Raw genomic sequence first — 12,739 nt, 5'->3', positions numbered from 1 at the left:
AGTATTTTGAATAGGAAAAGTTATTTTTTTGCAAGTTAATTTTTTTGAAATAAAGAATTATTGTAACAGGGATTGGAAAACTGAGGGATTAGCTAGAAGTACAGATCACTCTGAATACTATAGGTATTCCAGATCTTCTTAAAGAAGATGGAGTCATGGCCCACCAAATGACCAAAAAGTTGCTATGATGTCATGCTAGAATGGTTTGCTGGTAATTCATCCTCTAGGTCCAAAATGTCGCCTTGGAGGCACTCCTACAAAAGTAGTCAGGGAGTACTGCTGGCCATTTTTTTTCTGGAGAGTCTGAGAGCCCTCCAAAAGTTACCCAAGCTATAGGAGTTGAGCTCTGGAAAATACAATGCCCTGCAGGATCCAGACACCAGGAAAGCCTCACACGCCCCAAGAACCTTTGAGCAAACAAATCAGAAGCAGGAAGCAAAAACCCTTTCTTCACTGAGTGTCTCTCTTTCATCATCTGCTGACAAAGCTTAAAATTGTGTTCCTTAGTAAGAGAAAAATATTTAAAGAGCCCAGATCCTTTTTCATAGAGCAAGATAAATGGGTGATTTTGGAGCTGAGAGGCAAAAAATATATAACCGGCAAAACATTGTACTAAAAGAATATCATTCATTTAGCTTTGTAGTTATCACCTAGACCCCGGCTTGGGGAGTCAGATATTATAGAGGACTAGTTGAACGTGAACTGACATGTCTCCTGGCATGCTTGTTGTGCTTGTTGCTTTGTTCCAGGGCTCCCACAAAAAGAAAAAGCGAAATGTTATCTCACTGGCTCTACGTTTTTGCAAGTGAAGATTGTAGGAATAAAAGTAAATTTATCATTTCATTTGCATCACTATTGTAAATGGTTATTGGGAGATGGCTATATTTAAACTGTTGTGTATAAATGTGATTAGTCCTTTAAAATGAATGTCATTTTATAATATAGTCACTAATGAGAAAAAAAATTTCAAAGGCAAGGAGAGACTCAGAAGTTGTCTATTTTTGACATATCCTACTTGGCCAAATTATTGTAGTTGGCTGATAAACCTGATTCACATTAAAGTTTTCCATAATTTCCATAGTTTTCAGTAAAGAAAAGGGCAAAATAGATTGGGGGGCGTAAGTCATGTGAATTATTAGAGGAATTTTCCTAAGAGTCATATGTTCAAGGAGAGGACTTGTTAAGCATAAAATTATCATCTAATTTTGCAGCATTTATTATTCTCCGTTAGGTCTAAGGTATGTGTGTGTGTAAAGCATTTAATTTTAATTAAAGGGTAGATTTGGTTAGAAAAATGCAAATAAATTGCATTTAAAAAATCAATGCAGTTAGACAATTTTTTTTTCCTGATTGCAAAATGATAAAGGCTCTGAACCTAATACAAGATCCTTGAATTTGTGCTTGAATTACTTCAAATCAGTCAAATAAATTTAAGGAAAATAGTTTTCCATGGATTTATTTTAATTTTACTTTAACTTTTTTATTATAATCACAAATGTTCCGGCCATTATCAAATATGTGAAGAAAAAGATTTAAAAAATCATACCACTATATCAATAACAATTTAAGAAAAACAGGTGTCTTTTTATAGATCAAGATGGTATGACATTGAATGAAAATATAAGGATCAAATAATTGAAAGTACAATTCCATTAGTGGCGAGTAATTTTCCTTTTAAAGTAAATTTTTATGTTAGTAGATGGGAAGTAAAATGTATAAACACTGGACACCTGATAAAACACATTAAGTTAGCATCTAGAAAATCCCTATGTCTACAAGTCAGTTATGAAATAATGTGAAAAAAGAAAATTAACTTCTGTTAACTTTCTTTTATATTGCTGTGTTTGCCATTTAAAAAAAGACTAAGGGTGTAAAAATTATAATCCCATTTTAACTATTGCTCTGGTAAGTGGAATGTGTCGGTGGAGTTTTGTGACTTTTGAAAATATCTTTCTAGATCATATGTAATATTTTTATTTAATTTCTCTATTTTTAATTTACTTTCTCTTTCTTTTAGCTTCCCCATGGGTTGATAACAGTAGAACTCCAAACAAGATTGATCTTTATGATGTACGCAGAAGACCATGGTAAGAATTTTTAGGTAGTCATGAAAAAATGAACTAGACAAAAGGTCACATTTTTGGTGAAAAAGTTGAAAGGATTTCCATTTTAGAATGAATATTGTCTAATTATTTTAAAGACGTCTGGTGTGGGTTTTTTTTTTTTCCCCATCAAATAAATGCAGTTAAAACTCAATGAAGATGGTGAGTTCAAGTGAGCAATAATAATGAAAATTGTTGAAATGATTTGTCAAATGGTTTCAAATGGACTAGTTGTAAGGTTTATATTCAATGTCATCTCTAAATCTCTTTTAGCTGGTGGGGGTTTCTATTGAAAAGCTCCCAGTTTGCTTGGAGTAGAGCTCTAATGAAGTTTTCCGATAGAGTAGAAGGCAGTTTGCCTCTGGCAGTGAACTAATGAGAACTGGCCCCAAGGTAAAAGCTGCCCCTAGTTATGGTCACATAGCTTAGGTTTCATTTTCCCAAAAGGAAAGTTTTTTGTTCCTCACTACTAAAGCAACTCATTCTCCTAACATATACCTCGAAAAATAGCAAATAGCTCATGAGTGTACTCACTGGGAAACAACTATTAAGCTTGTGTATTTTATTTCCGTTTTTAAAAAAAATGTATTTAGGGCACCTGGGTGGCTCAGTTGGTTAAGCGACTGCCTTCGGCTCAGGTCATGATCCTGGAGTCCCAGGATCGAGTCCCGCATCGGGCTCCCTGCTCGGCGGGGAGTCTGCTTCTCCCTCTGACCCTCCCCCGTCTCATGCTCTCTCTCTCTCTCTCTCTCATTCTCTCTCAAATAAATACATAAATAAAATCTTAAAAAAAATTAAAAAATGTATTTAATGTGTAGGTTTCTTTTTTTAATGAGTTCACATTTTATACAATATACTGCTTTGTAATCTCTTCTTTCATATCAATACCTTTGAGTGCTTATGCATAAGAGACATGCTTAACGTCATTTTAGAATGATTATATGGTAACTTATTTTGAAAATCCCCTATTATTGGACATTTAGATGATTTCTAACTTTTTGCTAGGGTTTGTACGAATTCAAAGATGCATGATGATTGATTTGAAGAAATATATTTAAGACTTTGAAAATGTCCTGTTAAGCATTCCAGTAGCAGTTTACATGAACACCAGCCACAAATGATAATACCAGATATTCTAATCTACATAATATTTTTGTTACTATTTCTCCAGGTGTGCTGGCTCTGGAGCTATGGGTTGTTGAATGGAGGCCGAGACTATGATACCATGTAGATTGGGTTCAGGAACTTGTTGTTTTTGAGGGGACCCTTAGAAGGAAGGTGCCAAGCTGCCATCCTCTCCTCTCATCTTCCCATAGAGAAGCATGCCAGGACCATTTCAGATGCTGGACGTGAACTAAATTTGCCTCTCATTGGAATATCCTGGCGAACCTGCCCCATTTAACCTCCTTACAAAGAAACAGCCTTTGGTGCATGTTTTAAGCTCTGTTTCACAAACACATAGTCCTGAGTAGATACTCACTGTGTTGGATGTTGTCTGAAAACGAATTGGCAGGTTTTCTGCAGGCTTCTGAGATTAGATTTAGTCGTGGGCAAAGAGGCTGGAGTGATAACTAAAAAGTTGAGTTCAGGTTCAGCTCTTCCTGGTGGGCAGATCAGCCTTCCAACCCCATCAGGCTGTGGCCAGGCAGCATAAACTTTGGGGATCATTCCCCTGCAATTCAGTTTCTCTCTGCAGTCGTTGAACTATCTGAATACAGCTTTCCTAGATTTGCTTTAATATGCACAGATTCTGAGTCAGTAGGGCTGGGGTTCAATGTGAGAATCAGTGTTTTGAACTGGTTCTCCAGGTGATTCTACTCTTGGCAATGTTATATATTACTTTAAATTACTTCCTTATCCCTTTGTATTACCCCTTAGTGTTTCTTGTCTGTTGATAGTTGTTTTCTCACATTCCTAGACCACCTAGCTATTTCTGTGTTTATTTTTTGCATTGAAAAACAGGATATAATCTTATAATTACTTAGAGTGAGTTTTAAACCCCATGGTCAATAAATTGGAGTTTAGGATATATATATATATATATATATTTTACATCCAGGAGTTAATTTCTTTTGCTTCTAATATTAGAACACATCTCTTGATCTTTTGTTACAGCTGTGATACATACCTTAAATATTTTGCCTCTGACATCTCTATTATGTTAAATATAGCTTTTTAAAAATCAACATTGTAGAATTCTGAATGAAAGCACATTGTCTACTGAGATAGAATGGAAGTAGGGCCATGCTTGGAAAATACTTGAAGAAATCAGTAAAAACCAATTTTTCAAAACATATCAATGTTTGCTCTTTTTCAAGATAAAAAAGTATTCATGTGGTATTTGTTTCAGGTACATCCAAGGAGCTGCATCGCCTAAAGACATGCTTATCTTGGTTGATGTGTGAGTAGTTAGATATTTTACATTTATATACTGAAAATATAGGGAGAATTTGAAGATAACAGTAGTATGTTGAAATAGGCTGGGTGAAAAAAAAAAAAAAAGGCCAAGAGCAATCATGATGACTTTTATATCCAGACAAAGAAGCCATGTTAAGACAGTAACAAAACAAACAAAAATTGTCTTACTGAAAATAAGAAGAATCTATATTGGAATTGAAAATTACGGCATCGTTCTAAAGTCTGAGCTTTTTGAAAATTATTCTTTTGTTTCAAATTTTTGCTTTATATTTTAAACAGAAGAAAGTATTTGGTTGCTAAAACTTAGCAGTTCCTGCTACCAAACAAAACAAAACAAATTAGTTGGCACTTAGTCATTAATGATTCAAATAACTTGTAGGGATTTAGCCGCAAAATAGATAAATATCGAATATATTAAAGGCCGATACTGGGACTTTTTCAAGGGAAATGCTGGTATATAGGAAGGAATTCCACAAGTTTTTATATTGGTTGTTTTATTTTTTACATTGCTTCAAGTTAAGGGGGGTGTGTGTGCAATCTTCTAATAAAATTTAAGATGAAATTGTGGAACATCAAAAATAATTAGTTTTTAAGAGTAATACCAAGGAGTTAAAAATATGAAGTATAAAATGCTTATTTTCCCTGAGAGAAAAAGTTACATCTTCTTCTGTTCTTTGCCACTTTGGAAGAAACAGAATCCAATGTTTTATAGGCAGATAAATCCGTACTACAAGTTAGTATCAACATTTGAAAACATTTAAAAAATGATCTGAAGTAAACAAGTTAAAAACCTGTCACCTAGCATGAAGAAGGGAAGATGAATGAATTCAACAACTATAACTTACATGTTAATTCCCATTTCATTTCTTAAGTAAGTCAGAACATTTTAATTATTGTGGAGTTTATATCATGTGCTAATCCTTGATATTCTTCTTAAGTATAAATCTAAATGGTGATTCAATACGTTACAAACTTACTGGAATATGGTAACTCCCAGAAATAATTTTTCATGTTAAAATATTTAGAACCCACATGCATATTGGAAGACTAAAAGTGCATACAAAGTTGAAATACCATTTTTAAAGGATATTTCAACAAACATGTATGGAGGCTGTCCTTTATACAATGTGATACTGTAGAGACAAAGATGATTAAGATGTCTCTCAAAGATAATTCAAGTGTATTAGTGAAACTAAACCCTATTCCCAAGTAACTAAAATAATTGTAGAAGGTGATAGATGTAAAGTCTGACCCAGCACTAAGAGTCAATAGAAAAGAGCACTCCGATTTAAAGTGTCATAAAAGACTTCATTAAGGAGATGGAAGTAGAATTGATTCCTTAGAGTTAGGATTTCACAAGGTGGGCATGGGAGAGGAAAGGAAGGAGAATGGAATTTTCCAGTAGAAGAATTGACAGGAGCCAAGTGGTGTAGGTGAGAACATCTGGGGGAACTGTACTGAGCAGAAGGAAGAAAGAAAGAGTATGAAAGTTTTGCAAAGCAGGGCTCTTGTGATCACCGGCTAGTTAGTAGGTAACTATGAGCTACTAACAGTATTCGATCAAGGTGTGTTTCCAGAATTTTCACCTGTTCACATGGGAGTGGGGGAGTAGAGGCTGAGAGTTGGATGGAGTGGGTATTACCCAAGCTCAGGGTCTTCAGGTAAGAAGCACCTGACACCGAGTGGAGAGAAGATGGAGGGGAGGCCACCTCTGTGGGAACTGGGAAGTGGAATGAAAAAGGGAGGTGCTCTGAATTGGAAAGTTGAGAGGGAGGAGGAAATTGGATGACTGAAATCCAGCCTGGTTGGTACCAAGAACATTAATAGGAAAATGGGAGTAATGCCGTTTTGTACATGGACTCTGTGTGGTTGTTTAACAAACAGCCAGAAGTCTAAAAGTGGGGAAAAGCCGAGAGCCCCAGAGTTGAAGAAAGGGGAGGTAGTTGCCTAGAGATGAGTCTCACAATGAGATGAGGTTGCCAAGGATCATCGAATATGTAGACAAGAGAAATAAAGACTAAAACCCTTCAACTTGGCTAACAGAGCTGGTAATCAGTATCTATTTCCTGAATAAGTAAATAGGCCATGAGTATCCATAATTTCTTAAAATCATCCCTGGACATGCAATTTTCATCGTCATCGTTAGAAACACATACATTCTGATGCTGATAGGAAAGATAAGATTCCTTATAATTGATTTCTACTGTATCAAAAACATGACTTTCTTTACTAATTTTTAAAGACAAAAATATTTACTTACATAAATGACCTAGAGTTAGTGCAGAAGTCTCCTTTCCTTCTGATGTGTGGTGTTGCTTCGGCATGTGGTCATGGACCCATTTTTTTTTTTTTTTTTTTAATAGGAGTGGAAGTGTTAGTGGATTGACACTTAAACTGATCCGAACCTCTGTCTCCGAAATGTTGGAAACCCTCTCAGATGACGATTTCGTGAATGTGGCTTCAGTAAGTATAAGATGACTGCATTTTTACGGAATTAATTCTGCAATTTCTGTTTCCCCCAATTTTAAATACTTCATCATGTTTTATCATTGTTAGGTTGAGGTAGGTCTGATCTTTGATAAGGCGATCTCACTGAGCAGTCCTATTCTTGTTCCTAATTCTCCTATACTTCCATGCCAAGGTCCTCTTTGAATGTCTAAGGCTTTTCCTATGAGTGAAATAATTGAAGTAATAATGAAGAAGAAAAAGCCTGGCAAATATTCTCCTTAGCACCGAGGAGCTTAAACAGGTGACTTGAACCTCTATACTCACTGTAATCACCGTAACTCCTAATGTTACGGAACCTGGACTGGATCACCCGACGGAAGAACCAAGCGGCGCTCAGAGACCTTGGAGGATAGGTTTATTTAATGCCGGCAGGCTCAGAGGAGAGTGGTCTCCAAAGGTCTGAGCCCTGAACACAAACAAAGGGGGTAATTTATACACTTCTACTTCCGCATACTTGGTATTTTGACGCTCGTGGGAAGCCTTTTGGTGCACGCGGGAAGCAGAGCAGAGAGAAGGAGCCGGAAGAGCCCCGGGGCAGGGGCTGGGACTCCCTTGCTGGCTCGTAGGCCGTCTTATGACACAGATTTTTCCTTATCACTAATAAGTAGCAACTTGGCAGTATAATTATATGGCAATTTTCTGTTCATTATAATACTCATTTTTCACATTGGACACATATCCATAATGTATTACAGTTTTTTAAATTGAAGTATAATTAAGGTCATATTAGTCTTATTAGTTTCAGGTATACAACATATTGATTCAACAGTTCTATACGTTGTTCAGTGCTCATGATGGTAAGTATAGCTACCATCTGTTACTACAATAGTGTTGACTGTATTCCCTATTCTGTAGTTTTCCTTTTTCTTTTTAAAGATTTTATTTACTTGAGAGAGAGAAAGCACATGAGAGCGGGGAGGGTCAGAGGGAGAAACAGACTCCCTGCTGAGCAGGGAGCCCGATGCGGGACTCGATCCCGGGACTCCAGGATCATGACCTGAGCCGAAGACAGTCGCTTAACCAACTGAGCCACCCAGGCACCCTATTCTGTACTTTTCATCTGTGACCTATTTCGTTTATAATTGGAAGTTTGTACTTCTTCATCCCCTTTGTCTATTTTACCCATTCTCCCCACCCACCTGCCTTCTGGCAACCACCAGTTTGTTTTTTGTATTTCAGAGTCTCTTGTGTGTTTGTTTGTTCATTTGTTTTGATTTTTAGATTCTACATGTAAGTGAAATTATATGGTATTTGTTTTTCTCCACCTGACATTTTACTTAGCATAATACTTTCTAGGTCTATCCATGGTGTCCCAAATTTCATTTTTTTTTTTTTGACTGAGTCATATTCCAGTGTGTGTTGTGTGTGTGTGTGTATCTCACATTGTCTTTATCCATTCATCCTTTGGTTGATACTTGGGTCACTTCCGTATCTAGGTTATAATAAATAATGCTGCAGTAAACATAGGGGTGCATATATCTTTTTGAATTAGTGTTTTCTTATATATATATATATTCTTTGGGTAAATACCTAGTATTGGAATTACTGGATCATAAAGTATTTCTGTTTTTAAATTTTTGAGGAACCTCCGTGTTGTTTTCCACAGTGGCTGCACCAATTTACATTCTCAGCAATAGTGCATGAAGGTTTCTTTTTCTCCACATCCTCACCAACTCTTGATATTTTTTTGTCTTTTTCACATTAGCTTCTCTGACAGGTCTAAGGCAATATCTCATTGTGATTTTGATACGCATTCCCTGATGATGAGTGATGTTGAGCATCTTTTCATGTGTCTGTTGAGCATCTTTTCATGTGTCTGTTGGCCTTCTACATGTCTTCTTTGGAAAAATGTATTCAGGGCCTCTGCCCATTATTTAATTGTGTTGTTTTTTTGTGTATGTTTTCTTGGGGGGCTGGGGAGGGTTTTGAGTTAGGGAATTACATATTTTGGATCTTAACCCCTTATTGAATTATCATTTGCAAATATCTTTGCCCATTTATTAGGTTGCTTCTTTTGTTTTGTTGATGGTTTCCTTTGCTGGGCAGAAGCTTTTTATTTTGATATAGTCCCAATAGATTATGCTTGCTTGTGTTTCCTTGTCTTAGGAGACGTATCTAGAAAAATGTTGCTATGGCTAATGTCAGAGAAGCTACTGCCTTTGTTCTCTTAGAGGATTTTTATGGTTTCAGATCTCACAGTTAGGTCTTCAAACCATTTTGAGTTTATTTGTATATGGTGTGAGAAGATGGTCCAGTTTCATTCTTTTGCATGTGGCTGTCCAGTTTTCCCAACACCATTTGTTGGAGAGACCATCTTTTCTCCATTGTATATTCTTCCTCTTTTGTCATTGATCAATTGCCCATGTAAGTGTGGGTTTATTTCTGGAGTCTATTCTGTTGCATTGATCTGTGTGTTTATTTTCCATTGATCTATGTGTCTGTACCATACTGTTCTGATTATTTTGTAGTATATCTTGAAGTCTAGGAATGTGGTATCCCCAGATTTGTTCTTCTTTCTCAAGATTGCTTTGGCTCTTTAGGGTTATTGTTTACACCTTTGTGGAAAATGCCACTGGTAATATGTATCATAATAATGTATTAAGAATTATAATAATGTATTATGTTTTCAAAGTATTATTAACACAAGAACTGATATGTCAATGTGCTTTTTAAAAAATATTATTTCCAAAGACCATAGTGGACCTTCCTACTCATAGCTAAAGAATGTTGAACTCCAAAGCAAATAAAACAGGACAAAATGAATGTTACCACATCTCATGAAATTTCATGACCGTTTATTGGTATATAACTTCACATTTGAAGTGGTTATATTCACAGAGATGGAAGTGAGCGATTTGTGCTGAGGTCATTTTGTACTGAACATAGAAGAAGAGATTTGTCTTTGAAAGCTCTTGGGAGGATGAAGTTAAAGCAACTTCCTTCACCGGAAGGGCGCCCCTAGGAAAAAAGTAGTCTCGGGAAGCAGGTCTAATTCCTCTGTTAGTCTGAACTCTAGGTAACTAGATGTTTGATGTTTACGAAGAGGAAGAGGATTTATAACTAAAATGCTTTTAGCAGGATATCACTGGCTGAGGGTAGCTATAGAACCCAGGATCAATGACATAAAAATGTCCCATAGGTGATACATGCAAGGAACTCTGCATACCTCCTTTGGAGACTTCTTTTCATCTGGGCCACATGTGTGTCTCCATTACAGTAAGGTATGGCCTGATCTAGTTTCCTAGGACTGCCATAACAGAATGCCATGGATTGGGTAGCTCAAACTACAGAAATGTATTTTTTCATGGTTTTGTAGGCTGGAACTCCAAGATCAAGGTGCTGGCAGGGTCAGTTTCTCCTGCAGCCTTCTCCCCTGGATGGCGGATGGCTGCCTTATTGCTTCTTAAATGGTCATCCATCTGTGCATCGACACCCCTGGTGTCTCTCCTTCTCGTGTGGACACCAGTCCTAGTAGATGATGTCTTTATCCTAATAGCCTAATTATGACTTAACCACCTCTTCGAAGAACTTATCCTTGAATACTGTTACATTCGGAGGTACTAGGGGTTCAGATTTCAGCATATGAATTTGAGGGGACACAATTCAGCCCATAACACCTGGGGAACCACTCTCAATGTCCAGATCTTTCTCTGCCTTACCCGAACCTAAACAATCCTTTAGCTTGTCTGTATCCTTGATATTATTTCAGAAAACTTGATACTGCCTAAGATCTAAGTCATCCTAGTTTTATTTTACACTCTGCTCTGTGTTTTAGCTCAACACTTAACAAAATGTGAACAGGTAAAATACAATTTCTCAAATGATCAGAAAGGTAGTTATTTAGTTTCACTTGTACATAAACATATCATTGATTACAAAAGCATAACAAAAGAGAAAGTTGTAAAGAAACATTAAATTCGGTATGGATTTGGCCTATCTAATGAAATTTATATAAAACCAGCAGATATTAAGTAAGGTCACTGTCTTAAACTGGCTTCTTCCTGATTCTCACTCATGGATTCAAAGTGTGGTAGTTGATTTGGGACATGATCCCAGGAAGCACTACCAGTTAAAGGAGTATGGAATTGAGTCAAGAGAAGGAAGGAGGGAACCAATTAAAGGATCTCAACTTCATTTAAAGGAACTTTATCCTACTAAAGAATCCTAGAAGCTGTTTAGAATATGAACTTCAAAGTTATTCTGCCAAAAGCCCCAAGGAGCTGGGGCTTTATGTACCAGCCTTCCCCATATGTGGGCAAAAGAGATTCTGGCCCCAGGAGGGGAAACTGAGACCAGAAGTTGTAGGTTATGGTAGTTAGAAACCTCAACAGTGTCCTCTATATCCAGTCACTGATCCTTAAAGATGGTGACTGCTCACAATTAAAAGAAACAAACACGAAAACAAACAAACAAAAACAGCTAAGAATACATCAGGAAGGTGGGCTGCTGACGTTAGAACAAAGTTCATAATTTATATTTATCTTTTTTCTCCTCTCATACCCTTTCTAATTTCCCTGCACGCTTGGCTAACTCTGTGCCAGCAGGTTGATCAGTGAGATGGCCTGAACTTGAAACCCAGAGGCCTGTGAATCCACAGTCTTTGTGTGTCCATTTCATCGTGGCTCCTGAAATTGTCCACAGTCTTCACTGAGCATGGAAGTGCTTGAATGAGTACCCTGAGTTTTACGCTTGGTTCTCCTTTCCCACATTATGTAGCAACAACCTTCATGACAATCTCCTTATCAGCTGGAGCTCCGCCAGTTGATTGTTTTTTCTTGCATGTTCTTTCACTGGCTTGAGAAATCCAGAATATTGAGACAGTTAGTAGGTATAGATTTAGGAGGAGCACCACCTCACCTTTACACCCCCACATGGAAAGTAAGAACATTGTGTTCAGCAGAGCCTAAAGTTACAGAGACAGGGTGTACAAATTTTCCAAGTAGATCACTTTCAGTAGTGGTGAGAAATGATGTTCCTACATCCTTCCCTTGGTTCCCACACTCATGCATTCTACCTTTTTGGGGCAGAGCCAGTGTGGGGAGGGGCAACCTGATTTGTAGCATTTGCTAATGTTCATAATATAATCACTCCCACCGTGGCCACTTTCAAGCTACCTTATGTGAGGCTTTAAAGATTCCTGAAAATGATACCATTGTTTTTTGTTGTTGTTGTTGTTGTTTTATGAGCAGATACAAGCTGGTGCCAGCACATAATGAATATAGCACCATAGTTTAGAGTACATTTTATATTGAAGGACTACATTTCAACTAAAGATTGTCATCCCCAAGCTAGAGCCTTAGTGGCACATTTAAGAGACTGCCCAATGTTTTATCATGCTGGATGCTCCTAAGTAATGCCCTATATTGTGGACCCAATGAATCCTTTGTTCATTTGTCCTTTATTGGACCTCATTTACCATAAAATAGGTTCTTGGTTATGCAGATGTTATGCACAATCCAGTGGTGATATCCCATGATGACAAATCAGGTAGTATATGTACCGGGATGAGGCACTCTGAAGAAGAACAGAACTCATGACTGGAATATTTGTCAGTAACAAGAAAGAATAATGTATCCCCCCCCCTTCCAGAGCTATAAAATTGATTATCATCTATTTGACATGAAGTTGTTGGTTGTCTTTTTAAAAGGTGATGTTGAAGACTAAGCACTGGACAATGGGTTGGTCATTCGCCAGTGTCGGTAGGTACGTCA

The 12,739-nt window shown here is 37.1% G+C and overlaps 1 protein-coding gene across 8 annotated transcripts in view; it reads left to right on the top strand.

The window, feature by feature from the left end:
• The window catches only part of CACNA2D1 (calcium voltage-gated channel auxiliary subunit alpha2delta 1), a 482,730-nt gene that overhangs the window by 368,221 nt on the left and 101,770 nt on the right, over positions 1-12,739 (top strand). For all 8 annotated transcript variants that reach the window (XM_073898722.1, XM_073898721.1, XM_025873249.2 and 5 more), the window contains exons 8-10: positions 2,018-2,087; positions 4,453-4,503; positions 6,884-6,983. In XM_073898722.1, the coding sequence (XP_073754823.1) occupies positions 2,018-2,087; positions 4,453-4,503; positions 6,884-6,983 (221 nt within the window). The remainder of the gene's footprint in view (positions 1-2,017; positions 2,088-4,452; positions 4,504-6,883; positions 6,984-12,739) is intronic.

Source organism: Callorhinus ursinus, unplaced genomic scaffold (genome assembly GCF_003265705.2).
Source record: "Callorhinus ursinus isolate GAN/ISIS: 27379988/994484 unplaced genomic scaffold, GSC_fseal_2.0 scaffold12, whole genome shotgun sequence".
In the NCBI taxonomy this organism is placed as follows: Eukaryota; Metazoa; Chordata; class Mammalia; order Carnivora; family Otariidae; genus Callorhinus; species Callorhinus ursinus.
Note: the sequence above shows the minus strand (reverse complement) of the source record. Positions and strands in the feature narration are given on the sequence as shown.